We start from the raw sequence: 26859 nt of genomic DNA on the forward strand, positions 1-26859 counted from the left end.
GGGCATAATTTCGGCCGTTGAATTCAGCGACTGGGCAAGTCCCATTGTTCCCGTCCTCAAAGCAGATGGCTCGGTTAGGATTTGTGGCGACTACAAAGCCACCATCAACCGAGTGTCGCTGCAAGACCAATACCCGCTCCCGAGAGCGGAGGACCTTTTTGCCACGCTGACAGGTGATTCACGAAGCTGGACCTCACTTCGGCCTACATGACTCAGGAACTGGCTGAAGAATCCAAGTTTCTGACCACCATCACGACACACAAAGGATTGTTTGTTTACAACAGGTGCCCGTTTGGCATTCGTTCGGCAGCGGCTATCTTTCAGTGAAGCATGGAAAGCTTGCTCAAATCCATCCCTGGAATGGTCGTATTCCAAGATGACATCCTTATAACGGGTCGAGACACTGAGGAACACCCCCGCAACCTGAAGGAGGTGCTACACCGATTGGATCGGGTAGGCTTGAGGCTGAAAAAGGCGTGCGTGCGTGTTTTTAGCCCCAGAGGTCGAGTTCCTGGGCAGGAGGGTTGCCGCAGATGGGATCTGGCCCATTGAATCAAAAACTGAGGCGATTCGCCGCGCCCCCAGGCCCGGCAACACATCGGAGTTGTGATCGTTCCTGGGACTTTTGAACTATTTTGGGAACTTTCTGCCGAACTTAAGCACATTGTTGGAGCCGTTACACATGCTCTTCCGTAAAGATTGTGAATGGTCTTGGGGGGGATTGTCAAGAACGGGCTTTCAATAAGGCGAGGAACCTGCTGTGTTCCAACAAACTGTTGACTTTGTATGACCCCTGTAAAAAACTGGTTTTAACATGTGATGCGTCATCCCCCAGGGTTGGGTGTGTTTTGCAGCAGGGCAACAATGACGGCCGACTCCAACCAGTGGCTTACGCCTCCAGGTCGCTCTCCCAGGCAGAGCGTGGATATGGCATGGTTGAGAAGGATGCACTCGAGTGTGTGTACAGTGTGAACAAGATGCACCAGTACCTTTTCGGTAGACAGTTCAAGCTAGAGATGGACCACAAGCCGTTAACATCCCTGTTGTCCGACAGCAAGGCTGTCAACGCTAATGCATCAGCTTGTATACAGCGATGGGCCCTCACGCTGGCTGCGTATGACTACACCATACGGCACCGGCCAGGCACCGAAAATTGCGCTGATGCGCTCAGCAGGCTCCCACTGGCCACCACCGAGGGGGCGTCGGAGCAGAGCGCCGAGATGGTCATGGCCGTTGAGGCTTTTGACTCTGCGGGCTCCCCCATCACAGCCCGACAGATCAAACTCTGGACCAACAGAGACCCCCTCCTATCCATGATAAAGAAATGTGTACTGACTAGGAATTTAGCGCTCGCGCACAGGGCATGCCCCGAGGAAGTCAGGCCGTTTCAGAGACGGATGGACGAACTCTCTATCCAAGCCGACTGCCTGCTATGGGGCAGCCGGGTAGTCATGCCCCAGAAAGGAAGGGAAGCGTTCATCAGGGAACTCCACAGCGAGCACCCAGGCATCGTGTTAATGAAGGCCATTGCCCGGTCACATGTATGGTGGCCGGGGATTGACTCAGACCTGGAACACTGGGTTTGCAGGTGCACGATGTGTGCCTAGCTAGGCAATGCCCCCAGGGAGGCTCCACTCAGCCCTTGGCCCTGGCCCACCAGGCCATGGTCACGTATTCACGTAGACTATGCGGGCCCATAAGAACATAAGAACATAAGAATTAGGAACAGGAGTAGGCCATCTAGCCCCTCGAGCCTGCTCCGCCATTCAACAAGATCATGGCTGATCTGGCCGTGGACTCAGCTCCACTTACCCGCCCTCTCCCCGTAACCCATAAATTCCCTTACTGGTTAAAAATCTATCTATCTGTGACTTGAATACATTCAATGAGCCAGCCTCAACTGCTTCCTTGGGCAGAGAATTCCACAGATTCACAACACTCTAGGGAGAAGAAATTCCTTCTCAATTCGGTTTTAAATTGGCTCCCCCGTATTTTGAGGCTGTGCCCCCTAGTTCTAGTCTCCTCTACCAGTGGAAACAACCTCTCTGCCTCGATCTTGTCTAGCCCTTTCATTATTTTAAATGTTTCTATAAGATCACCCCTCATCCTTCTGAACTCCAACGAGTAAAGACCCAGTCTACTCAATCTATCATCATAAGGTAATCCTCTCATCTCCGGAATCAGCCTAGTGAATCGTCTCTGTACCCCTTCCAAAACCAGTATATCCTTCCTTAAGTAAGGTGACCAAAACTGCACGCAGTACTCCAGGTGCGGCCTCACCAATACCCTATACAGTTGCAGCAGGACCTCCCTGCTTTTGTACTCCATCCCTCTCGCAATGAAGGCCAACATTCCATTCGCCTTCCTGATTACCTGCTGCACCTGCAAACTAACTTTTTGGGATTCATGCACAAGGACCCCCAGGTCCCTCTGCACCGCAGCATGTTGCAATTTCTCCCCATTCAAATAATATTCCCTTTTACTGTTTTTTTTCCCAAGGTGGATGACCTCACATTTTCCGACATTGTATTCCATCTGCCAAACCTTAGCCCATTCGCTTAACCTATCCAAATCTCTTTGCAGCCTCTCTGTGTCCTCTACACAACCCGCTTTCCCACTAATCTTTGTGTCATCTGCAAATTTTGTTACACTACACTCTGTCCCCTCTTCCAGGTCATCTATGTATATTGTAAACAGTTGTGGTTCCAGCACCGATCCCTGTGGCACACCACTAACCACCGATTTCCAACCCGAAAGGACCCATTTATCCCGACTCTCTGCTTTCTGTTCACCAACCAATTCTCTATCCATGTTAATGCATTTCCTCATGGTGGTCATGGTGGTCAGACTAAACAATGGGCAGATATGCCGCAAACACTTGGGCCAAGTAAAGACAAGGTTCAGTGCAGACACGGAGGAACTGGAAGAAGAGCATGATGAGATAGCACCCACACCACTGCCAGCGCACGAGCAACAAAGACAGCCCTCAGCATGCACAGTCCCTGCGGCCAGCCCGGACAGGCCGGAATCACCTCAAGTGACAGAGACACGTGCTGAGGCTCAGCCACCAGAGCCACAACTGCGGCGCTCCACGAGAGAGCGCCGACCACCCGATAGACTTAACCTCTGAAACTAAAAAGACTCAAGGGGGGAGGTGATGTCATGTATTTCACCGTCTTGCAATGACAATAGTTATGTAACTGTAACTCATGCACACTGTACCTGTACCCTTGAAATGCACACGCTGACCACAGGGGGTGAGCTTGCGGGAGACACTCCTCACCTGGGTTTCCAGGCATAAAAGGGGAAGTCCCATCCAGGGTCAACACTCCTTGGTTCTGAGAATAAAGTGAAGGTCACAGAGTGACAATGTCTGATATATACATGCCTCGTGTGAGTTTGTAACAAGGTGCAGAGACACCACAAAAACATTGAAGGCAGATGGGGGAGGACTGAAAGAGTTAGGAAAGACAAGTTTAAAATATTGGTTTAAGCATCAGGACATTAACTATAGAATTCCGCATTCAATTACAATGATACCTTTGTCTCTGCCAGGTATACAAAAAGAGGAATCAAGAGGAATGCGCTGCTTGATGTGGTTCTGTGGGATGGAACGAAAACGCGTGGATACTGATTTTACCAAGACTGAGGAAATCTTTATTGCCTCACTGTACGAGGAACCCCGCAGGCGCTATGTTGTCAATGCTAATTTAGTCCTTTGTTTGGGTTCTATCATTTTTCTTTACTGTTATTTTGCTTAAGACAATAAAACAATCTTATGTTTGCAAGGTGACACTATTACATTTTTTTTTAAACTCCCCACACACCTCATCCCAAGTGTTAGATATACAGTATTGCCCCAAGTTTTATTTGCAGGTTATGATTGAAGGAGGATTTATAATACTGTTTATGTAATGTCTCTTGCTGTTTATTAGCCACAAACTAAATAAAGGTTTACCAAACAGCTTGCATGAAAAATAGTTTTCATTTTAGACGACAACAGCTTACTTTTATATAATGCATTTAACTTTGATAAATATGTGGGGATGCTTCACAAAGGACACGGGCTCATGGTGGACACGCTCAGAATGATTTTTTGAAATGAGCCGGGATAGTTTAAACATTGAGGCTAGAAATTGGCCTCCTTAGCATCTCCTTTTATTGCCTCCGGGGGGCGATAACGGGGTGCTAACCAGGTACCGACCAAGCGCGGTGATAACATCAACTCCTGCCATATTTGGTTTGCTGCGCTGTACGGCATTGCATCCCGATCTCCTTTGCTCGGAGATCGCGATGTCATTGCCGTGCGCATCACCCTGGACCCGAACTTGCGTTCCATCCCCTGCAGCATCGCCAAGCAAAAACACCGGCGGCTAATTTTTTTTATTTTTAAAAGTCAGCGCCCCCTTTGGGACGCTCCATAAGTTCTCTCCCTGAGACACCAAGAAATGGACACAGGCCCAGCTGCGAGAAACTTGTGCAGCAGATATGTTTTATATATCTATATACTTTCAAAACATTCCTTAGGTTTAAATGTTTGTCATTGAGGATGCCTCTACTCTTTAAAATCTAGATGGAAATTTATGGCAGACCAGTTAGATGAGGTTAACTGAACCTTACATACCTTCGTTGGTGTCACTAACTCTTCGACTGGCTTTGCTAGTGCTACAGACCTCTCGTTAATCATAGACTTGTCCAGTGAATAATCTGAAAAATGGAATGGTAAATCCGATGATTCAAAAATGGCCATCTAAATGATTAAGAAATCAACACCTACAGGTCATCCATAAGCTTCATTCTTAATTCATCCAGTACCTGATCAACAAAGCTTTGAATTTAAACGTCCGCTTAAACAGGAGAGGCAAGTTATTCCATTTCCTTTAAACCCAATTTCAGGTGCACCTCAAGTAGGGACAGGGGAGAAAATTGAATTTCCTACTGGCCATTGCAACTTCCAGGAATTTCTGCCATGGTGGGATTTTAATGCATGTCCAAATATGGGATGAGTATTCAAAGTAAGTGATAATAAAGGGATTATGTAATATGCTGTATTTCCCATTGTTACATAAGAACATAAGAAATGGGATCAGGTTAAGGCCATACTGCCCCTTGAGCCTGCTCCGCCATTCAATAAGATCATGGCTGATCATTGACCTCAACTCCACTTTCCCACCTGATCTCCATGTCCCTTGATTCCCTTAAAGTCCAAAAATCTATCTCTCTCAGCTTTGAATATACTCAGAGACTCAGCATCCACAACTCTCTGGGCAGATAATTTCAAAGATTCACAACCCTCTGAGTGAAGAAATTCCACCTCATCTCAGTCTTCAATGGCCGACCTCTTATCCTGAGACTGTGCCCCCTAGTTCTAGACACTCCAGCCAGGGGAAACAACCTCTCATCATCTACCCTGTCAATCCCCTTCAGAATGTGTATGTTTCAATGAGATCACCTCTCATTCTTCTAAACTCCAGAGAGTATCGGCCCAATCTACTCAATCTCTCATCACAGGACAGTCCCTCATCCCAGGAATCAATCTAATGAAACTTTGTTTCACCGTCTCTAAGGTATATCCTTCCTTAGATAAACTGTGCACAGTGCTGCAGGTGTGGTCTCACCAGGGCCCTGTACAATTGTAGCAAGACCTTATCCTCCAACTCCCTTGCAATATAGGCCAACATGCCATTGCCTTCCTTATTGCTTGCTGTGCCTGCATGCTAGCTTTCTGTGTTTCTTACATGAGGACAACCAAATCTCTCTGAACACCAACATTTAAAGGTTTCTCACCATTTAAAAAATATTCTGTTTTTCTATTCTTCTTGCCAGAGTGAATAACCTCACATTCCCCTGTGTTATATTCCATCTGCCAACTTATTGCCTACTCACTTAGTCTGTCTATATTCCTTTGCAGGCTCTTGGTTGTTGAAATTGCCCTGATTGGCAACACCCATCAACGCCTCCAGGGAGCACAAAACTGTTTTTGCCGGGGTGGGGGGGATGTTACCGGCTCCTGCAAAATTGCCCGGGAGTTAGCGGAGGCACTGCCACAGTAGCACCACACCCCGCCGGGAGCACCCCAGACCACCGTGCAACCGCCGATGATGTCATCACGGATAGCGAGCTGGCTTCAAGACAGAAAGCAGAGGGTAGGGGTAAAGGGGTAAAATTGACAGTGACAGAAGGTGAGAAGTGGTGTTCCACAAGGATCAATGCTGGGACCACTGTTGTTCACCATTTATATTAACAATTTAGGCTTTGGAAACAAAAACACAATTTCTAAATTTACGAATGACACCAAAGTGGTATTGATAGTCAATACTGAGGGAGGAGGACTACAACAAATTACAGGAGGGCATTAATAAACTTGCAGAATGGGCATGTAGTTGGCAAATGAAGTTCAACACAGATAAATGTGAGGTATTACATTTTGGTCGGAAGAATAGGGAGGTCACTGATTACTTGGCGGGTGTGAGTCTGGGTGGGATAGAGGAACAAAGGGATCTCGGATACAAATACACAAATCACTAAAAGTTGCGACATAGATTAGCAAGGCCATAAAAAATCAAACCACGCACCAGGGTTTATTTCTACAGGTATAGAATTGAAAAGTGGGGAAGTTATTCTAAATCTGTAATGAACTTTGGTTAGACCACACTTGGAGTACTGCATACAATTCTGTCGCCATATTATAAAAAGGATATAGAGGTACTTGAGAGGGTGTAGTGAAGATTTACAAGGATGATACCAGAAATGCGAGGGTACATATATCAGAAAAGGATGAACAGGCTGAAAAAAGGCGGCTGAGGGGGTGACCTAATAGAGGTCTTTCAAATTAGGAAATGGTTTGATAGAGTGGATACAGAGAGAATGTTTCCACTTGTGGGGAAGAGCATAACTAGAGGCCATCAATATAAGATAGTCACCAAGAAATCCAATAGGGAATTCAGAAGAAACTTATTTACCCAAAGAGTGGTGAGAAGGTGGAACTCCCTATCACATGGAGTGGTTGAAGCGAATAGCATAGATGCAATTAAGGGGAGGCGAGACAAGTATGAGGGAGAAGGTGTTATGTATGCAACACCTGTAACCAGCATTCTACCACCACCAGAGTCCCAAAGGATCCCAGCATCCCTTAGGAGCAGGCCTCCCATGCTGTGCCAGCACTCTGGAGTCAGAATAAAGAAACTAAGGTCACACTTACTCAAGTCTACAGTACTCAGTCACATTGCTTTATTTGAGACATAACAGAAGGGGTTAGAGGGTTATGCTGATAGATTTAGATGAGCAAAGACAGGAGGAGGTTTGAGTGGAGCATAAACGCCAGCATGGACTTTTTGATCCGAATGGTCTGTTTCTGTATCGTATATCCTATGGAATCCTATGTAATCATATGTCATCGCTGCGTGTGGTGACCCCTTACCGCCCTGTGGCGGAAATTGGCCAGCGCCCCACGAGGCTGCCACAAGTGGTGTCAGCACCAGCCTTGCAGGTCGAGAACCGGGCTGACATCCGCTCGCGGGACGGAAGTTAAAGGGCAGCACCCCGCGTCGCCATTTATTTTTATTCCGGCCGAGTCACTGGTTGGCCCCTTCTTTGCTTCTTTGGCATTGTCCAGGCCGCATCGTGCAGTCTGGCACTCCGTTTGAGTGCTAGGCTGCGACCTTGGCACCATACCATCCTAGTGGCCCAGGAGAGGCCATCAGAGGCCCGGCAGAGTGTGCAGTAGCCCTCCCCTTTATCCGAAGGCCTGCCTACCTGAGAAAGACCTATTTATCCCTACTCTCTGTGTTCTGTCTGTTAACCGATTAATCCTCTATCCATGCTACTATATTGCTCCCAACCCCAGGAGCCCTTATCTGGTGTAATAACCTTTTTGTAGCACCTTATCAAATGCCTTTGGAAATCCAAAAATACTATATCCACTGGTTCCCCTTTATCTACCCTGCTAGTTACATCCTCAAAAAATTTCACTAAATGTGTCAAACATGATTTCCCTTTCATAAAACCATGTTATGATTTTTTAAGTGCCCTGATACTGTTTCCTTAACAATGGATTCCAGCATTTTCCCAACAACTGATGTCAGGCTAGCTGGCCTGTAGTTCCCTGTTTTCTCTCTCCCCCCTTTCTTGAATAGCGGTGTTACATTTGCTACCTTCCAATCTGCCGGGACCATTCTAGAATCTAGGGGATTTTGGAAGATCACAACCACCATCCAATATCTCTGCAACCACCTCTTTTAGAACCCTAGGATATAGGCTGTCACATCCAGGGGATTTGTCAACTTTTAATCCCATTAGTTTCTCTCGTACTTTTTCTCTACTTATATTAATTACGTTAAGTTCTTCACCTTCATTAGGCCCTTGGTTCCCCAACATTTTTGGTATGCTTTTTGTGTCTTCTACTGTGAAGACAGATACAAAATATTTGTTTAACATTTCTGCTATTTCCTTATTCCCCGTAATAATTTCTCCTGTCTCAGCGTCTAAAGGACCAATGTTTACTTTTTATATGTAGAAGCTCTTACAGTCTGTTTTTATATATTCTGCTAGTTTTCTCTCTTAGTCTATTTTGTCCCTTATCGTCAATTTTATGGTCATCCATTGCTGGTTTCTGAAACTCTCCCAATCCTCAGGCTTACTAATATTCTTCACAGCATTATAAACTTCTTCTTTCAGTCTAATGCTATACTTAACTTCTTTAGTTAGCCACAGATGGATCACTTTTCCCGTGGAATTTCTGTTTCTCAATGGAATGTATTTTTGTTGAGAATTATGACATATTTCTTGAAATGCTAGCCACTGCTTATCTACCGCCATATCTTTTAATCTAGTTTTCATCTCCGGGTCTACCTTAGCCAACTCGCCCCTCATACCTATGTAATTGGCTTTTTTTTAAGTTTAAGACTCTAATTTTGGACTTGGGCAAATCACTTTCAAACATAATGTGAAATTCTATTGCATTATGTTCGCTCTGCCCCAGAGGGTCCTTTACTATGAGATTGCTAATTAACCCTGTCTCATTATGCAATACAAGATCTAAAATAGCATATTACTGCTATAATACTGAACACAAGGAAAATAAGCATGTTACTGGCATCGAGCCTTCTGTACACAGTATGCCAGTAGCAGTAGGGGAAGAAAGGCATACCAGTTCAGAAGTAGAACATTTAGATAGACGTTTCAAATATGCAGTTAATTTAATTAAGTCAAGAACATCAACTCATAAGATGCCACTTTAAAAAAAATAACACATATCGCACAGCATTTCTGAATGTACACCCACTGATTTGTTGGTGGATAAAGAGCCACATATCTGATTAAATATAATGAGGCCGAATCTAGTGGTGCTATTCACAGCTTCAAAGAAGAGAAGGGTTTGGGACATTGGAGGCCAGTTTTGGTTCATGACCACAGGAATGAATTGGAATGCTTGGTCCCTTGAATGATAATGAAAGAATTTGGACGTGTGATTTATTAGGTGAGATTTTTGCTTGGTTTGGTAGGCTTAGTGCCTGCCTGACTAAGATGCCACTGATGCTGATGATTTTTCTAGGGTCAAACTAATTTAAATGTTTTTGGTGACTTCTTGCCAGTAAGTTTTTAGTCCAACAAGGAAAGAAGTATTGCTTGTTTTAATTTTGTGAATTGAAGTGCTGCAAATAGCTGTTATGAGAGTAGTGGAATTGGGAAATAGTGATCACAACATAGTCAGCTTTAGTGTCAGTGTGAGCTGCGAGGAGGATGCTGTGAGGCTGCAGAGTGACTTGGATAGGTTAGGTGAGTGGGCAAATGCATGGCAGATGAAGTATAATGTGGATAAATGTGAGGTTATCCACTTTGGTGGTAAAAACAGAGAGACAGACTATTATCTGAATGGTGACAGATTAGGAAAAGGGGAGGTGCAAAGAGACCTGGGTGTCATGGTACATCAGTCATTGAAGGTTGGCATGCAGGTACAGCAGGCGGTTAAGAAAGCAAATGGCATGTTGGCCTTCATAGCAAGGGGATTTGAGTACAGGGGCAGGGAGGTGTTGCTACAGTTGTACAGGGCATTGGTGAGGCCACACCTGGAGTATTGTGTACAGTTTTGGTCTCCTAACCTGAGGAAGGACATTCTTGCTATTGAGGGAGTGCAGCGAAGGTTCACCAGACTGATTCCCGGGATGGCGGGACTGACCTATCAAGAAAGACTGAATCAACTGGGCTTGTATTCACTGGAATTCAGAAGAATGAGAGGGGACCTCATAGAAACATTTAAAATTCTGACGGGGTTAGACAGGTTAGATGCAGGAAGAATGTTCCCAATGTTGGGGAAGTCCAGAACCAGAGGTCACAGTCTAAGGATAAGGGGTAAGCCATTTAGGACCGAGATGCGGAGGATCATCTCGGATCTGCACAGCACACACCCGGGTATAGTAATGATGAAAGCGATAGCCAGATCCCACGTGTGGTGGCCCTGTATCGACTCTGACTTAGAGTCCTGTGTACGGCAATGCAGCGTGTGTGCTCAATTGAGCAACGCGCCCAGAGAGGCACCACTAAGTTTGTGGTCCTGGCCCTCCAGATCATGGTCGAGGATCCATGTCGACTATGTGGGCCCGTTTTTCGGTAAAATGTTCCTGGTGGTGGTGGATGCTTTTTCAAAATGGATTGAATGTGAAATAATGTCGGGAAGCACCGCCACCACCACCATTGAAAGCCTGAGGGCCATGTTTGCCACCCACGACCTGCCTGACATACTGGTCAGTGACAACGGGCCATGTTTCACCAGTGCCGAATTTAAAGAATTCATGACCCGCAATGGGTTCAAACAAGTCACCTCAGCCCCGTTTAAACCAGCCTCCAATGGGCAGGCAGAGCGGGCAGTACAAACCATCAAACAGAGCCTTAAAGGAGTCATAGAAGGCTCACTCCAAACCCGCCTGTCCCGAGTACTGCTCAGCTACCGCACGAGACCCCACTCGCTCACAGGGGTGCCCCCGGCTGAGCTATTCATGAAAAGGACACGTAAAAGCAGACTCTCGCTGGTTCACCCCAACCTGCATGATCAGGTAGAGAGCAGGTGGCAGCAACAAAATGTAAACGATGGTCGCGCCACTGTGTCACGGGAAATTGATCTGAATGACCCTGTGTATGTGCTAAACTATGGACATGGTCCCAAGTGGATCGTGGGCACCGTGATAGCTAAAGAAGGGAGTAGGGTGTTTGTAGTCAAACTAGACAATGGACAAATTTGCAGAAAGCACCTGGACCAAACGAGGCTGCGGTTCACAGACTGCCCTGAACAACCCACAGCAGACACCACTTTTTTCGAGCCCACAACACACACGCAAAGGATCAACGACACCACGCCGGACCAGGAAATCGAACCCATCACGCCCAACAGCCCAGCAAGGCCAGGCTCACCCAGCAGCCCTGCAGGGCCAACAACACGCCAGCCCAGCGAGGGCACAGCCAACACACCAGAACAGACATTTGTACCGAGGCGGTCCACCAGGGAAAGAAAGGCTCCCGACCGCCTCACCTTGTAAATAGTTTTCACTTTGACTTTGTGGGCGGCGGGTGGAGGGGAGCGTTGTGTATCTGTAAAGCATGCACTCCCATGTTCCGCCACCAGGGAGCGCATCCCCTGAAGTCCCAAGGGATGCTGGGATCCCTTGGGAGCACTGTATATAAGACGGCCCCTAAGGCCTGTTCCTCACTCTAGAGTGTCTTAATAAACACTGAGGTCACTGTTATTTTAACCTCCCTGTGTGCAGCCTCATCTGTGTTAGGAACACAATATCCCCCATCAGTGGAAACATCCTCTCTGCATTCACCTTGTCGAGCCCCCTCATAATCTTATACGTTTCGATAAGATCACCTCTCATTCTTCTGAACTCCAATGAGTAGATACCCAACCTACTCAACCTTTCCTCACAAATCAACCCCCTCATCCCCGGAATCAACCCAGTGAACCTTCTCTGAACTGCCTCCAAAGCAAGTATATTCTTTCGTAAATATGGAAACCAAAACTGCCCTCAGTATTCCAGGTGTGGTCTCACCAAAACCCTGTATAACTAAAGCAAGACTTCCCTGCTTTTATACTCCATCCCCTTTGCAATAAAGGCTAAGATTCCATTGGCCTTCCTGATCACTTGCTGTACCTGCATACTATCCTTTTGTGTTTCATGCACAAGTACCCCCAGGTCCCGCTGTACTGCAGCACTTTGCAATCTTTCTCCATTTAAATAATAACTTGCTCTTTGATTTTTTTTTTGCCAAAGTGCATGACCTCACACTTTCCAACATTATACTCCATCTGCCAAATTTTTGCCCACTCACTTAGCCTGTCTATGTCCTTTTGCAGATTTTTTATGTCCTCCTCACACATTGCTTTTCCTTCCATCTTTGTATCGTCTGCAAACTTGGCTACGTTACACTCAGTCCCTTCTTCCAAGTTGTTAATATAGATTGTAAATAGTTGGGGTCCCAGCACTGATCCCTACCGCACCCCACTAGTTACTGGTTGCCAATCAGAGAATGAACCATGTATCCTGACTCTCTGTTTTCTGTTAGTTAGCCAATCCTCTATCCATGCTAATATATTACCCCCAACCCCTTGAACTTTTATCTTGTGCAGTAACCTTTTATGTGGCACTTTATCAAATGCCTTCTGGAAGTCCAAATACACCACATCCACTTGTTCCCCTTATCCACCCTCTTCATTACATCCTCAAAGAACTCCAGCAAATTTGTCAAACATGACTTCCCCTTCATAAATCCATGCTGACTCTGCCTGACCGAATTTTGCTTTTCCAAATGTCCTGCTGCTGCTTCTTTAATAATGAACTCCAACATTTTCCCAACCAGAGATGTTAGGCTAACTGGTCTGTAGTTTCCGGCTTTTTGTCTGCCTCCTTTTTTAAATAGGGGCGTTATATTTGCAGTTTTCCAATCTGCTGGGACAGCCCCAGAATCCAGCGAATTTTGGTATATTATAACCAATGCATCCACAATCCCTGCCGTTACTTCTCTTAAGACCCCAGGATGCAAGCCATCAGGGTCCAAGGGATTTATCTGCCTTTAGTCCCATTATCTTACTGAGTACCACCTCCTTAGTGATTGTGATCATAGCCCCTTGACTATGCACTGTTGGAATATTGTTTGTGTCCTCTACCGTAAAACATAGAACATAGAAAATAGGTGCAGGAGTAGGCCATTCAGCCCTTCTAGCCTGCACCGCCATTCAATGAGTTCATGGCTGAACATGAAACTTCAGTACCCCATTCCTGCTTTCTCACCATACCCCTTGATCCCCCGAGTAGTAAGGACTTCATCTAACTCCCTTTTGAATATATTTAGTGAATTGACCTCAACTACTTTCTGTGGTAGAGAATTCCACAGGTTCACCACTCTCTGGGTGAAGAAGTTTCTCCTCATCTCGTAAAGACTGATACAAAGTATTTGTTCAGAGTTTCTGCCATTTCCATGTTCCCCATTACTACTTCCCTCGTCTCATCCTCTAAGGGATCAACATTTACGTTAGTCACTCTTTTCCTTTTTATATACCTATAGAAACTCTTGTTATCTGTTTTTATATTTTGTGCTAGTTTACTTTCATAGTCTATCTTCCCTTTCTTAATCATTTTTTTAGTCGTTCTTTGCTGGCTTTTAAAAGCTTCTCAATCTTCTGTCCTCCTAGTAGTTTTGGCCACATTGTATGCCCTTGTTTTTAAGTGGATACCGTCCTTTATTTCTTTAGTTAGCCATGGATGGCTATCTTTTCTCTTACAACTTTTCCTCCTCAGTGGAATATATTTTTCTTGAGAGTTGGGAAATATCTCCTTAAATGTACACCACTATTCATTAACCATCCTGCACTTTAATCTAATTTCCCAGTCCACTTTAGCCAACTCTGCCCTCATACCTTCATAGTCTCCTTTATTTAAGCTTAGTACGCTGGTTAGAGATCCAACTTTCTCACCCTCCATCTGAATTTGAAATTCAATCATGCTATGATCACTCATTCTGAGGGGATCCTTTACTAGGAGATTGTTTATTAATCCTGTCTCATTACACAGGACCAGATCTAAGATAGCCTGCCCCCGGTTGGTTCCGTTACATACTGCTCAAGGAACCTGTCCCTTAGGCACTCTATGAACTCCTCCTCAAGGCTACCCTGACCAATTGGAACCTTTTATTGTGATGTGTGACTGTTTAGTTTTGAATGTGGCAGTTATTGAACAACAGTCTACACAGATGGGGAAGAGATTCGTGTACAGCTCAGTGCTATCTTACTAAACCCATTCTCTACATGGTCTGAGTGTTAACAGGTTACCTGGCAACAGAGAAGGCCTCAGAAAACAAACTTATTTTTTCAGTAACTGATAAATCTCTCTGAGATTAATACCTGAAGTCCGTCAGACAATAGAGATGGCTTCATTAGTTTTCAGCATTAGCCATGCATCCATCACTCCATTGCAGAATGATAAATTGGCGACAGTGGAGAGAACGTCGCTGTACATGAATCTGCAAGATCTGCAATGCTTCCTCAACAAGGCATGTACGCCTAGGTCACTGTTTGTTAGTGGCTACCAAAGATGGATTCTATTAGGGGTCCATTGGAAATAGGTCTGTCACTAGAAAAAGTTGTGCCTTGGCTGCTAAGGCAGGGGCTTTTCAAGGCCCCCAATAGGAAGGAAGCGGCCGTGGTCTAACCAAGGAAGGGTCCGTAAGTCTCGATCAAGCATTGCAAATTTTTCAATATTATTCTGTGGGTTTCTTTCCATCTACTGCAACATGAAACTGTTCTATGAAAGCGACCCAAGAAACAATGGAAAAAGCTGGTAACACGGCAACCATAACAACTTTTCATTTGTATTAATTTTGCTGTTTGCGTCAAAACAAAACATGGATCGGTTGTAGAGATAACATCTGATAGCATAGGGGCAGCAACTGGGGATAGGAAACCTAAATAATCTGACTCAAATTCAGACCCAGATCGGTAGTGCCTCAGGGTTCGTTAAAAAAAGATGGAGAGAGAAAACAGGTAATTATAGAGCGGTTAGCCTGACATCAGTAGTGGGGAAAAAGTTGGAATCAATTATTAAAGACGTAATAGCAGCACATTTGGAAAGCAGTGACAGGATCGGTCCAAGTCAGCATGGATTTATGAATGGGAAATCATGCTTGACAAATCTTCTGGAATTTTTTGAGGATGTAACAAGTAGAGTGGACAAGGGAGAACCAGTGGATGTGGTGTATTTGGACTTTCAAAGGGCTTTTGACAAAGTCCCACACAAGAGATTAGTGTGCAAAATTAAAGCACATGATATTGGGAGTAATGTATTGACGTGGATGGAGAACTGGTTGGCAGACAGGAAGCAAAGTGTAGGAATAAACGGGTCCTTTTCAGAATGGCAGGCAGTGACTAGTGAGGTGCCGCAAGGTTCAGTGCTGGGCCCCCAGCTATTTACAATATACATTAATGATTTGGACGAAGGAATTGAATGTAATATTTCCCAAGTTTGCAGATGACACTAAGCTGGGTGGCAGTGTGAGCTGTGAGTAGGATGCTAAGAGGCTGCAGGGTGACTTGGATAGGTTAGGTGAGTGGGCAAATGCATGGCAGATGCAGTATAATGTAGATAAATATGAGGTTATCCACTTTGGGGGCAAAAACAGGGAGGCAGAATATATTATCTGAATGGTGATAGATTAGGAAAAGGGGAGCTGCAATGAGACCTGGGTGTCATGGTACATCAGTCATTGAAAGTTGGCATGCAGGTACAGCAGGTGGTGAAGAAGGCAAATGGCATGTTGGCCTTCATAGCGAGAGGATTTGAGTACAGGGGCAGGGAGGTCTTACTATAGTTGTACAGGGCCTTGGTGAGGCCACACCTTGAATATTGTGTACAGTTTTGGTCTCCTAATCTGAGGAAGGACATTCTTGCTATTGAGGGAGTGCAGCGAAGGTTCACCAGACTGATTCCCGGGATGGCGGGACTGGATCGACTAGGCTTATATTCATTGGAATTTAGAAGAATGAGAGGGGATCTCATAGAAACATATAAAATTCTGACGGGATTGGACAGATTAGATGCAGGAAGAATGTTCCCGTTGTTGGGGAAGTCCAGAACCAGGGGTCACAGTCTAAGGATAAGGGGTAAGCCATTTAGGACCGAGATGAGGAGAAACTTCTTCACTCAGAGAATTGTGAACCTGTGGAATTTTCTACCACAGAAAGTTATTGAGTCCAGTTCGTTAGATACATTCAAAAGGGAGTTAAATGTGGCCCTTACAGCTAAAGGGATCAAAGGGTATGGAGAGAAAGCAGGAATGGGGTACTGAAGTCGCATGATCAGCTATGATCATAGTGAATGGTGGTGCAGGCTCGAAGGGCCGAATGGCCCACTTCTGCACCTATTTTCTATGTTTCTATGTTTCTAGTGGCTCACAGTTCAGGGCCCTTGCTGTGACACCTTGGAATCCTTGGTAATGTTCACGTTTGAGGTTACAATATGGTAGCACCTCAGAGTGCCGCTATTACTTAAAGAAAATCTATGGCTAAAATAAGGATCCTGAAAAGATGCATATGAACGTTTTTCATGGGGTAGATTTTAGTTTGTGTCCACTCTCACAATAAGTGTACGGCCGAACAAAGAGGCCTGAGGATTGGTGGAAATTGTTCCTTGGGCTTCATCAATTTACTCAGGGCAAGCTGCCGGTGCTGGCCGTGCTTACACAGGCAGTTCACTGGAGCGAAGAAATCAATGCTGGGGTACCAGCCTTGCTGGCAGCAGCCCTCAGCTCAGGTAAGTCCCAGAAGGAGGGATTCGAGTGGGAGACACGATTGAGACTCCTGGCTCCACATGTAGTTTATCTTCACTGGCGGCTGCTGGGGTCACTGAATGGTCCTGAGTGGAACAGACCTGACATATGCCTCACTCATCGGTAAATAATTTCACCAAGGGGTCCTTCAGCAGTAGGGAATTTATATACTTAAGGGGCCTTATTGCTGCCTAAAAAAGGACCCTATAAATTTAGAAGTGGGACCAATGCTTGTGCAGATAGGCGGCAGGCCAGTCATTTTACACTCGTAAAAACAGGTGTTATGCATCTACCAATTTCTACCCCAGTATATTGACATTCATGTCTGCATTATTTTAGAAGAGGTGTTAAAATGGCTTAATGCCTGCGCTAAAATATCAGAGAGAAAGGAATTTCAGATAAACCATTAAGCATTCATACACTAAAATTGCTTGGTGTAATTTTATAGAGCTAAAGGATTCTAACATTTAACTTACCCATATAGTTGCAACACGATCCGTTAACCTACCCATATAGTTGCCTTTTGTGTGTGTGAAATGTCTCCAACTTTTACCTCTGGAGGCAGTTTCAAGCTTGAACAAATGACTGAAGTGTTTTGATGTGATTTTGATTTACAATTTTCCATTTTAACAGAAATTTATTCTGCACAGATTAGTTTACATCAGCACATTTGACCCGGAGATGACAGATAGGAAACAAATTGCAGGTTTGGTCATTGTAATTATGTAAATAATAACTTCATGGTGGGGCGGGCAATAATCAAGGGAATAATGGAGGCATGTGAAAAAGGAACGGCAGTAGTTATGGGGGATTTTAACCTACATATCGATTGGTCAAATCAAATCGCAGGGGGTAGCCTGGAGGAGGAATTCATAGAATGCATACGGGATTGTTTCTTAGAACAGTATGTAACAGAGCCTACAAGGGAGCAAGCCATTTTGGATCTGGTCCTGTGTAACGAGACAGGAAAAATAAACGATCTCCTCGTAAAAGATCCTCTCGGAATGAGTGATTAAATATGGTTGAATTTGTAATACAGATTGAGGATGAGGAAGTTGTGTCAGAAACGAGCGTACTATGCTTAAACAAAGGGGACTACAGTGGGATGAGGGCAGAGTTGGCTAAAGTAGACTGGAAACAAGGACTAAACGGTGGCACAATTGAGGAACAGTGGAGGACTTTTAAGGAGCTCTTTCATAAAGCGCAACAAAAATATATTCCAGTGAAAAATAAGGGCGGCAAGAGAAGAGATAACCAGCCGTGGATAACCAAGGAAATAAAGGAAAGTATCAAATCAAAGACCAATGCGTATAAGGTGGCCAAGGTTAGTGGGAAACTAGAGGATTGGGAAAATTTTAAGCAACAGCAAAGAATGACTAAAAAAGCAATAAAGAAAGGGAAGATAGATTACGAAGGTAAACTTGCGCAAAACATAAAAACAGATAGTAAAAGCTTTTACAGATATATAAAACGGAAAAGAGTGACTAAAGTAAATGTTGGTCCCTTAGAAGATGAAGAGGGGGATTTAATAATGGGAAATGTGGAGATGGCTGAGACTTTAAACAATTATTTTGTTTCCGTCTTCACAGTGGAAGACACAAAAACCATGCCAAAAATTGCTGGTCATAGGAATGTGGGAAGGGAGGACCTTGAGATGATCACTATCACTAGGGAGGTAGTGCTGGACAGACTAATGGGACTGAAGGTTGACAAGTCTCCTGATCCTGATGAAATGCATCCCAGGATATTAAAAGAGATGGCGGAAGTTATAGCAGATGCATTCGTTATAATCTACCAAAATTCTCTGGACTTTGGGGAGGTACCAGCAGATTGGAGAGCAGCTAATGTAACGCCTCTGTTTAAAAAAGGGGGCAGGCAAAAGGCAGGTAACTATAGGCCGGTTAGTTTAACATCTGTAGTGGGGAAAATGCTTGAAACTATCATTAAGGAAGAAATAGCGGGACATCTAGATAGGAATAGTGCAATCAAGCAGACGCAGCATGGATTCATGAAAGGGAAATCATGTTTAACTAATTTACTGGAATTCTTTGAGGATATAACGAGCATGGTGGATAGAGGTGTACCGATGGATGTGGTGTATTTAGATTTCCAAAAGGCATTCGATAAGATGCCACACAAAAGGTTACTGCAGAAGATAAAGGTACGCGGAGTCAGAGGAAATGTATTAGCATGGATAGAGAATTGGCTGGCGAACAGAAAGCAGAGAGTCGGGATAAATGGGTCCTTTTCGGGTTGGAAATCGGTGGTTAGTGGTGTGCCACAGGGATCGGTGCTGGGACCACAATTGTTTACAATATACAAAGATGACCTAGAAGAGGGGACAGAGTGTAGTGCAACAAAATTTGCAGATGACACTAAGATTAGTGGGAAAGCGGGTTGTGTAGAGGACTCAGAGAGGCTGCAAGGAGATTTGGATAGGTTAAGCGAATGGGCTAAGGTTTGGCAGATGGAATACAATGTCGGAAAGTGTGAGGTCATCCACCTTGGGAAAAAAAACAGTAAAAGGGAATATTATTTGAATGGGGAGAAATTACAACATGCTGAGGTGCAGAGGGACCTGGAGGTCCTTGTGCATGAATCCCAAAAAGTTAGTTTGCAGGTGCAGCAGGTAATCAGGAAGGCGAATGGAATGTTGGCCTTCATTGCGAGAGGGATGGAGTACAAAAGCAGGGAGGTGTTGCTGCAGCTGTATAAGGTATTGGTAAGGCCGCACCTGGAGTACTGCATGCAATTTTGGTCACCTTACTTAAGGAAGGATATACTAGCTTTGGAAGGGGTACAGAGACGATTCACTCGGCTGATTCCAGAAATGAGGGGGTTACCTTATGATGATAGATTGAGTAGACTGGGTCTTTACTCCTTGGAGTTCAGAAGGATGAGGGGTGATCTTATGGAAACATTTAAAATAATGAAAGTGATAGACAAGATAGAGGCAGAGAGGTTGTTTCCATTGGTGGGGGAGACTAGAACTAGGGGGCACAGCCTCAAAATACGGGGGAGCCAATTTAAAACCGAGTTGAGAAGGAATTTCTTCTCCCAGAGGGTTGTGAATCTGTGGAATTCTCTGCCCAAGGAAGCAGTTGAGGCTGGCTCATTGAATGTTTTCAAGTCAAAGATAGATAGATTTTTAACCAATAAGGGAATTAAGGGTTACGGGGAGTGGGTGGGTAAGTGGAGCTGAGTCCACGGCCAGATCAGCCATGATCTTATTGAATGGCGGAGCAGGCTCGAGGGGCTAGATGGCCTACTCCTGTTCCTAATTCTTATATTCTTATGTAAACAATTGAAGAAAAATCAGATAAAAATGTTTTACTCCTTTGCTGGTTAGAAATAGTCACTGGCAGAGAGCACAACAGAGTCTGCCACATGTTCACAGGGTTTGGGAAATTGTTCAAGTGAGAGTGTGAGGGCTATCAAAGACTGTTACAGTGAGGGGTATGGAGTATATCAAAGCATGTTAGTGAGGGGTATAGGGCTTAGGGACCCTCCTCCCCGTGATGCCAAGGAGACCTTGTTTACCGCCCACCCCCCTCCCCCCCCTGAAGAATATTAGAAAGTAATACACCGAGGGGTATATCAAAGTGATGGTGCGGAGTATATAAATGAATATTACAGTGAGGAATGAGGGTGCATATCAAAATGTGTTAAGAGAGAAGAATGTGGATTATATCAAAGGTAAAGAATGTTACAATGAAGCGTGGAGGGAATGTAGAGAATGTTGAAATGAGGGGAATAGTAAAAGGTGGGATATATCAAAGAATGTTACTATAAGGAACGTGGAGTATATCAGAGAGTATTATAGTGAAGATCTATACACCCATCACTAACACTTTTTAATATACCTCACTGTAACATTCTTTAATATAACTTGCATTCTTCACTGTAACACTGCAATATTCATCAAGCCTTTCATTGTATCTCTTTCTGATTATATTAAAGAATGTCACAGTGAGGTATATTAGAAAGTATTGCAGTGATGGGTGTATAAAATGTCAGGGATTATTAGAAAGGCTGGTGTATAAAGCATGTTGCAGTAATGTGGACTGGAGGATAATAAATGAAAAGGGGATTTTTATCCTTATACTATACATTTATTTTTGTAGCTGCCTTAGATACTTTGCAGTTGAAATGTTATGAAGAGTATCTGATTTTTAATTTGAATTCATCCTGTGCTACTCTCCAGATTACTATGAAACACTGTTTCACAAATTACACTCCCAGTACCAGGAGATGCCAGTAACAGGATTACTGCTGATACACACAAGCCACTGTATCCACCTGCTTGAGGTGAGCAATGTAATGGTCTCATGTCGGACCTGGCAGTATCACAGTTTGCCTCAACAGGGCTGCAAGGGTGACCGACAAGTGCTTCCGTCACACATCATCACTAAAATCAGAGTCCAGTTATGTTCAATCATTCACCCCTTTGAAACTGACATATCCTAACATGGAGATCCCTAAGTTACGGTCAGTCATTCACTGCTCCAATACTGGCCCGGTCCGGAAATCGGCGTGGTCCCGGCCTGCAAGACCATCAGCAGGCCGGGGCTATTGGAGGGAGCAGCGTGCGGTGGGGATATATCATTGCAGGGAGCAGCACGTGGTGCTGTAGGAGGGCGATGGCTGACTGCGGGCAGATACAGCAGGAGTGGCAAAGTTGGGGCAAAGGAGTGGCAAGAGTTCATAGAGGGATGTGATCAGGGCCCAGGAGAGGCGAGAGTTTGGGGTCCAGAAGAGGCGATGGCCAGGGGCAGCACGGGCCAGCCCACACTGCGATATGTGTGCGCACTAGGTCTGTGCAGCAGAGCTAGTCTCCAGTAACCTTGGTTAATCCTTGCCACTGGACAAAGACCGCGTACAGGCATCTTCCGCCCTTCAAGATGTAGTTTGGGATCTGGAATATTAGGTCCTTCATTGAAACACCTGTGAACTCTTTCCTTTTCGGCGTGGAAGTGAGTCATCCTCATTTCGAGGGACTGCCTATGATGACTGGCTGTGCTGTGCCCCTCCCCAATTGCCGGCAATCAGGGAAATTGACGAGAAATTTTCTATGGTAATATCGCTGTTAAATACCATTAAAAGTTAGACCTTGTTGGGTTAGGTGTAACTGGTCTGTTACAAGTGTATTGACACCGAAACAACTGTTACGGCACTGAAAAACGACTTTTAATTTTGTGGAGAGTCAAATTTCTCCATAATGACGAAAAGTGCCATTTTTAAGAAACGTTAAAAACAAATTTATATATATTTTTAAAGTTTTTAAATCTTTATTTTAGGTTTACCCTTTCCCCATGTGAGAGCTCCGATCTTTGTTTTGTTCTCTATAACATTTTTAAAAGGAGCTTCTTCACTTCCTGGTTCCCGGTCTGAAATAATTCTGCACTGTGATTGGCTGCTTAGACAGCTTGTTGACATCACAGCAGCTTGTGCCTTGGAATTCCCATTGCACTGATCTCAACCGCAAGTCGGAAAAGCTAAACGGCAATCCTTGCAGTCACCTCTTAACTAGATGATCAGTCACACTCCTCAGGTGTGTTGATTAGTAAATCCACTCCCCATTCCACACATACAGACTGCTCAATCACACCTCATCTGTTGAATATGGACACTCACTACTTGGGCTGTATGTGTCCTTTCAGTGAGAAGTGGACAGTTCTGATAATTGCTTTTCTGTTTTCCTTTTCAGTCTTCCATTGATGTGCTTTATTCTGTGATCCGGGATCTGGCCAACCAATTGCCTGAGGAAGGGTAAGCATTTCTCATCACTTTACTGTGGAATCTTGTGTAGATTGGACTAACTTTGCTTGGCTGAAAAATGGTTACGGCCAGGTATTAAGAACTGCTGTGAGCAACCACAGGATGAGACTGATCACAAATGCGCAAACTCAAAACCAGCCCTGTTCACGTGAACATTGCTGTTAAAAAATGCAGCGAATGGACTCTTCCAACAGTTTAGCAGTGAAGACGTCGCCCGCGATTGTCCCTATCTCGGCAGGTCTCGGCCCCGCTGTTAATCTCCATTCCGGCCTCCGACATTACTTTCCCTGATTGGGCTTGTTAAGCCCGCCCAGCATGTTTGCCGGCCAATTGAAGGAAGCGGGTCTGATGATGTCATTTGATGATGTATCATCAGCTGGTTTCCTTAAAGGGACCTTGTGCAAATTTACTTTGACATTTGTGCTGTCAGAGTTCTACAGCATTAAGATGCTGCAAACACTGAGAAGCTCTGCACAGAAATGCATGGCTGCACCCAGACTCTCCCATGACTCTCTCTAGATGCTTATGGAGGGAGTCATAGCACACAGGGAGGTTGGTCTTCCATTCCCATGGGCGGAAGAGACCTCCCCAGGAGACCAACGCAGCCTGGTTGCACATTGCACAGGAGGACACAAGCAGGGATGTCGTCAGGAGGACCAGGCTGCATTGGTGCAAACCTTTCAATGATCTCAGTAGATCACGAAACGTTACTGCAAAGCCACAATCCAACAGCATCCTGCTGTGCATTTAATCACATCCCCATCACTCTGCCCTCTCTAATCTACCCCTGCACACCAACTTACCTTGCACCGCCACCCATCTCTCTCTATCTACATTATCACTTCCCCATCTCACTAGCCTCACCCTCATCGTAATCCAATCATACTAACAACACACAAGGGTAGGCACATGCATGTTTTAGCCAATGTTCATGTGAAGTTTCTATTAATTTGCTGTCAAACATTGAAATCTTTATTTTCAACATTTTGCTTTCTTGTACAGATCTGTGTGCGCCTTTGCAAGTGGCTTAGTGAGTTGCAGTGAATGGTGAGACGTAACAGTACCCCCTCGCAATGCTGATGAATGTCAAAGGAATGACATAGGCATTGTAGGCATGCTTTATGTTGTTAGTGTGGGGTGGTGCCAACCTGGTGCATCATGTGGCAGCCAGGGAGTGCAGCATCAAGTGAAGTAAATGTGACCATGGTGAGACCACCCCTGGCCTCCTGCGGTTGGGTGCTGATGCCGGGTCCTGTGCAGCATCAGATGGATGGGAGAAGTGCGGATGGTGTGGTTGCTGCTGGTGTGCCTGATGATGCTGGTGTTAGGGCTGACCGTGGTCAGATTCTGAGGGCCACGGTGAGAGAGTATAAAGTGCACCCATGCTGATGGAATAAATGGCAGGTGAAGTAGAGATGACAGAAGCGATCTGTCAATGGTAGGAGAGGTAATGAGGTCAAAGTGCATGGAGACTTGTGTAAAGACTTGCCACATCCTGAATCTGTAGTGGAAATGCAGCCTAGAGATACTAGTGCTTAAGGGAAGTTGTCTGAATCATCTGGGAGCTTTGTGTTAACATTTGAAGCGGTCACCTCATGAGCTGAACCAATGGCCACTGACCTCCCTCCTCAGCTTCACGAAAGAGGTCTAGGCACAGCGGGAAATCTGTGCGAGACCTGTGAAAGTTAAAAAGCTGGGAAAAAAGCATTGTTAAGTGGCTGTAAACAAGCCTCAAATGATTTGAATTGGTTCCCCGCTGCTGCCTGTCGAGTCTGCTCAGTGCTGGTGGACCAGACATTGGGAAAGGTAAGGCCAAAGCAGAGCTCTACGACTCAAACAGGAACATTTCTGTATTTTATATTTTTCTATGGCTTTAGCTGGACAAAGTAATAAAGAAAGGCTGGCATTTATATAGCACCTTTCACAACCTCAGGATCTCCCAAAGCAGCCAATTAAGTACTTCTTTAAAAAAAATGTAGTCACTGTTGTAATTTAGGAAACGCGACAGCCAATTTGCACATAGAAAATCCAGTTTCTTAAGGGCTATTGAACCATTTACCCTCAACTGTTGGGAGCAAACAGACTTTTACCAGTCAGCGAAGACCACAATAGCTTGAGATAGGTGTGGGGGCTAACCCCGCAGACCACTAATGGGACTCTGCATGGCTGGCTGGCATTTTCTATTTGTGCTCACTGGCCTGTATTTTACCACCAATGGGTGGGACATCAAGGGTTGGCGAGTGCAGGAGCAAAGAATCCCAGTCGCAGTCCCCTGGCATTAGGAAAGCCTACAGATAAATGTCGTGAGCTCTCACTGTTTTTTAACTGAAACATTCAGAAAGAAATTCAATTTTGTTGTATAACTTAATTTAAATGATAATCAGTTCTTCAGTGATCCATCGTTAGGTTTAGGTGGAGTGGCCCATTGAGTCTGCATTGGCTCTTTCAATGAGCAATCCAGTTAGTCCCACTCCACTGCTCTTTCTCCATATCCCTGCATTTTTTTCTCTTTCAAGTATTTATCCAAGTATCTTTCGAAGGCTACTATTGAATCTGTATCCACCACCCTATCTGGCAGTGCATTCCAAATCCTAACCACTCGCTGCGTAAAAAGGTTTTTCCTGATGTTTATTGAATTATAGAACTTTATAGAGAAGGAGGCCACTGTGTCCACACCGGCCGACAAAGAGCTATCCAGTCTAATCCTACTTTCCAGCATTGTAAGTTACGACACTTCAAGTGCACATCCAAGTACTTTTTAAAAATGTGGTGAGGGTTTCTGCCTTTACCAACTTTTCAGGCAGTGAGTTACATTCCCCCACCACCCTCTGAGTGAAATAATTTCCTCTTAGAAACATAGAAACATAGAAACATAGAAACATAGAAACATAGAAAATAGGTGCAGGAGTAGGCCATTCGGCCCTTCTAGCCTGCACCGCCATTCAATGAGTTCATGGCTGAACATGCAACTTCAGTACCCACTTCCTGCTTTCTCGCCATACCCCTTGATCCCCCTAGTAGTAAGGACTTCATCTAACTCCTTTTTGAATATATTTAGTGAATTGGCCTCAACTACTTTCTGTGGTAGAGAATTCCACAGGTTCACCACTCTCTGGGTGAAGAAATTCCTTCTCATCTCGGTCCTAAATGGCTTCCCCCTTATCCTTAGACTGTGTCCCCTGGTTCTGGACTTCCCCAACATTGGGAACATTCTTCCTGCATCTAACCTGTCTAACCCCGTCAGAATTTTAAACGTTTCTATGAGGTCCCCTCTCATTCTTCTGAACTCCAGTGAATACAAGCCCAGTTGATCCAGTCTTTCTTGATAGGTCAGTCCCGCCATCCCTGGAATCAGTCTGGTGAACCTTCGCTGCACGCCCTCAATAGCAAGAATGTCCTTCCTCAGGTTAGGAGACCAAAACTGTACACAGTACTCCAGGTGTGGCCTCACCAAGGCCCTGTACAACTGTAGCAACACCTCCCTGCCCCTGTACTCAAATCCCCTCGCTATGAAGGCCAACATGCCATTTGCTTTCTTAACCGCCTGCTGTACCTGCATGCCAACCTTCAATGACTGATGTACCATGACACCCAGGTCTCTTTGCACCTCCCCTTTTCCTAATCTGTCACCATTCAGATAATAGTCTGTCTCTCTGTTTTTACCACCAAAGTGGATAACCTCACATTTATCCACATTATACTTCATCTGCCATGCATTTGCCTACTCACCTAACCTATCCAAGTCGCTCTGCAGCCTCATAGCATCCTCCTCGCAGCTCACACTGCCACCCAACTTAGTGTCATCCGCAAATTTGGAGATACTACATTTAATCCCCTCGTCTAAAACATTAATGTACAGTGTAAACAGCTGGGGCCCCAGCACAGAACCTCTTAAATCCCTTCTAAACCTGCTACCAATTACCTTAAATATATGCCCCTTGGTTGTTGACCTCTCTACTAAGGGAAATAGGTCCTTCCTATCCACTCTGTCTAGGCCCCTCATAATTTTATACACCTCAATAAGGTCTCCCCTCAGCCTCCTCTGTTCCAAAGAAAACAAACCCAGCCTATCCAATCTTTCCTCATAGCTAAAATTCTCCAGACGAGGCAACATTCTCGTAAATCTCCTCTGCACCCTCTCCAGTGCAATCACATCTTTCCTGTAATGTGGTGACCCAAACTGCACGCAGTACTCTAGCTGTGGTCTAACTAGTGCTTTATACAGTTCAAGCATAACCTCCCTGCTCTTGTATTCTATGCCTCGGCTAA

General features: G+C 44.9%; 1 protein-coding gene across 1 annotated transcript in view; it reads left to right on the forward strand.

The window, feature by feature from the left end:
- Positions 1-22560, forward strand: part of LOC139280538 (sodium/myo-inositol cotransporter 2-like) — a 154450-nt gene extending 131890 nt beyond the window's left edge. Inside the window, exon 14 of the mRNA XM_070900023.1 lies at positions 22520-22560. Within this exon, the coding sequence (XP_070756124.1) occupies positions 22520-22530 (11 nt within the window). The 3' untranslated portion in view covers positions 22531-22560. The remainder of the gene's footprint in view (positions 1-22519) is intronic.
- The last annotated feature ends 4299 nt before the right edge of the window (positions 22561-26859 follow it).

The sequence above is a fragment of the Pristiophorus japonicus genome, chromosome 15 (genome assembly GCF_044704955.1).
Source record: "Pristiophorus japonicus isolate sPriJap1 chromosome 15, sPriJap1.hap1, whole genome shotgun sequence".
Lineage (NCBI taxonomy): Eukaryota > Metazoa > Chordata > Chondrichthyes > Pristiophoridae > Pristiophorus > Pristiophorus japonicus.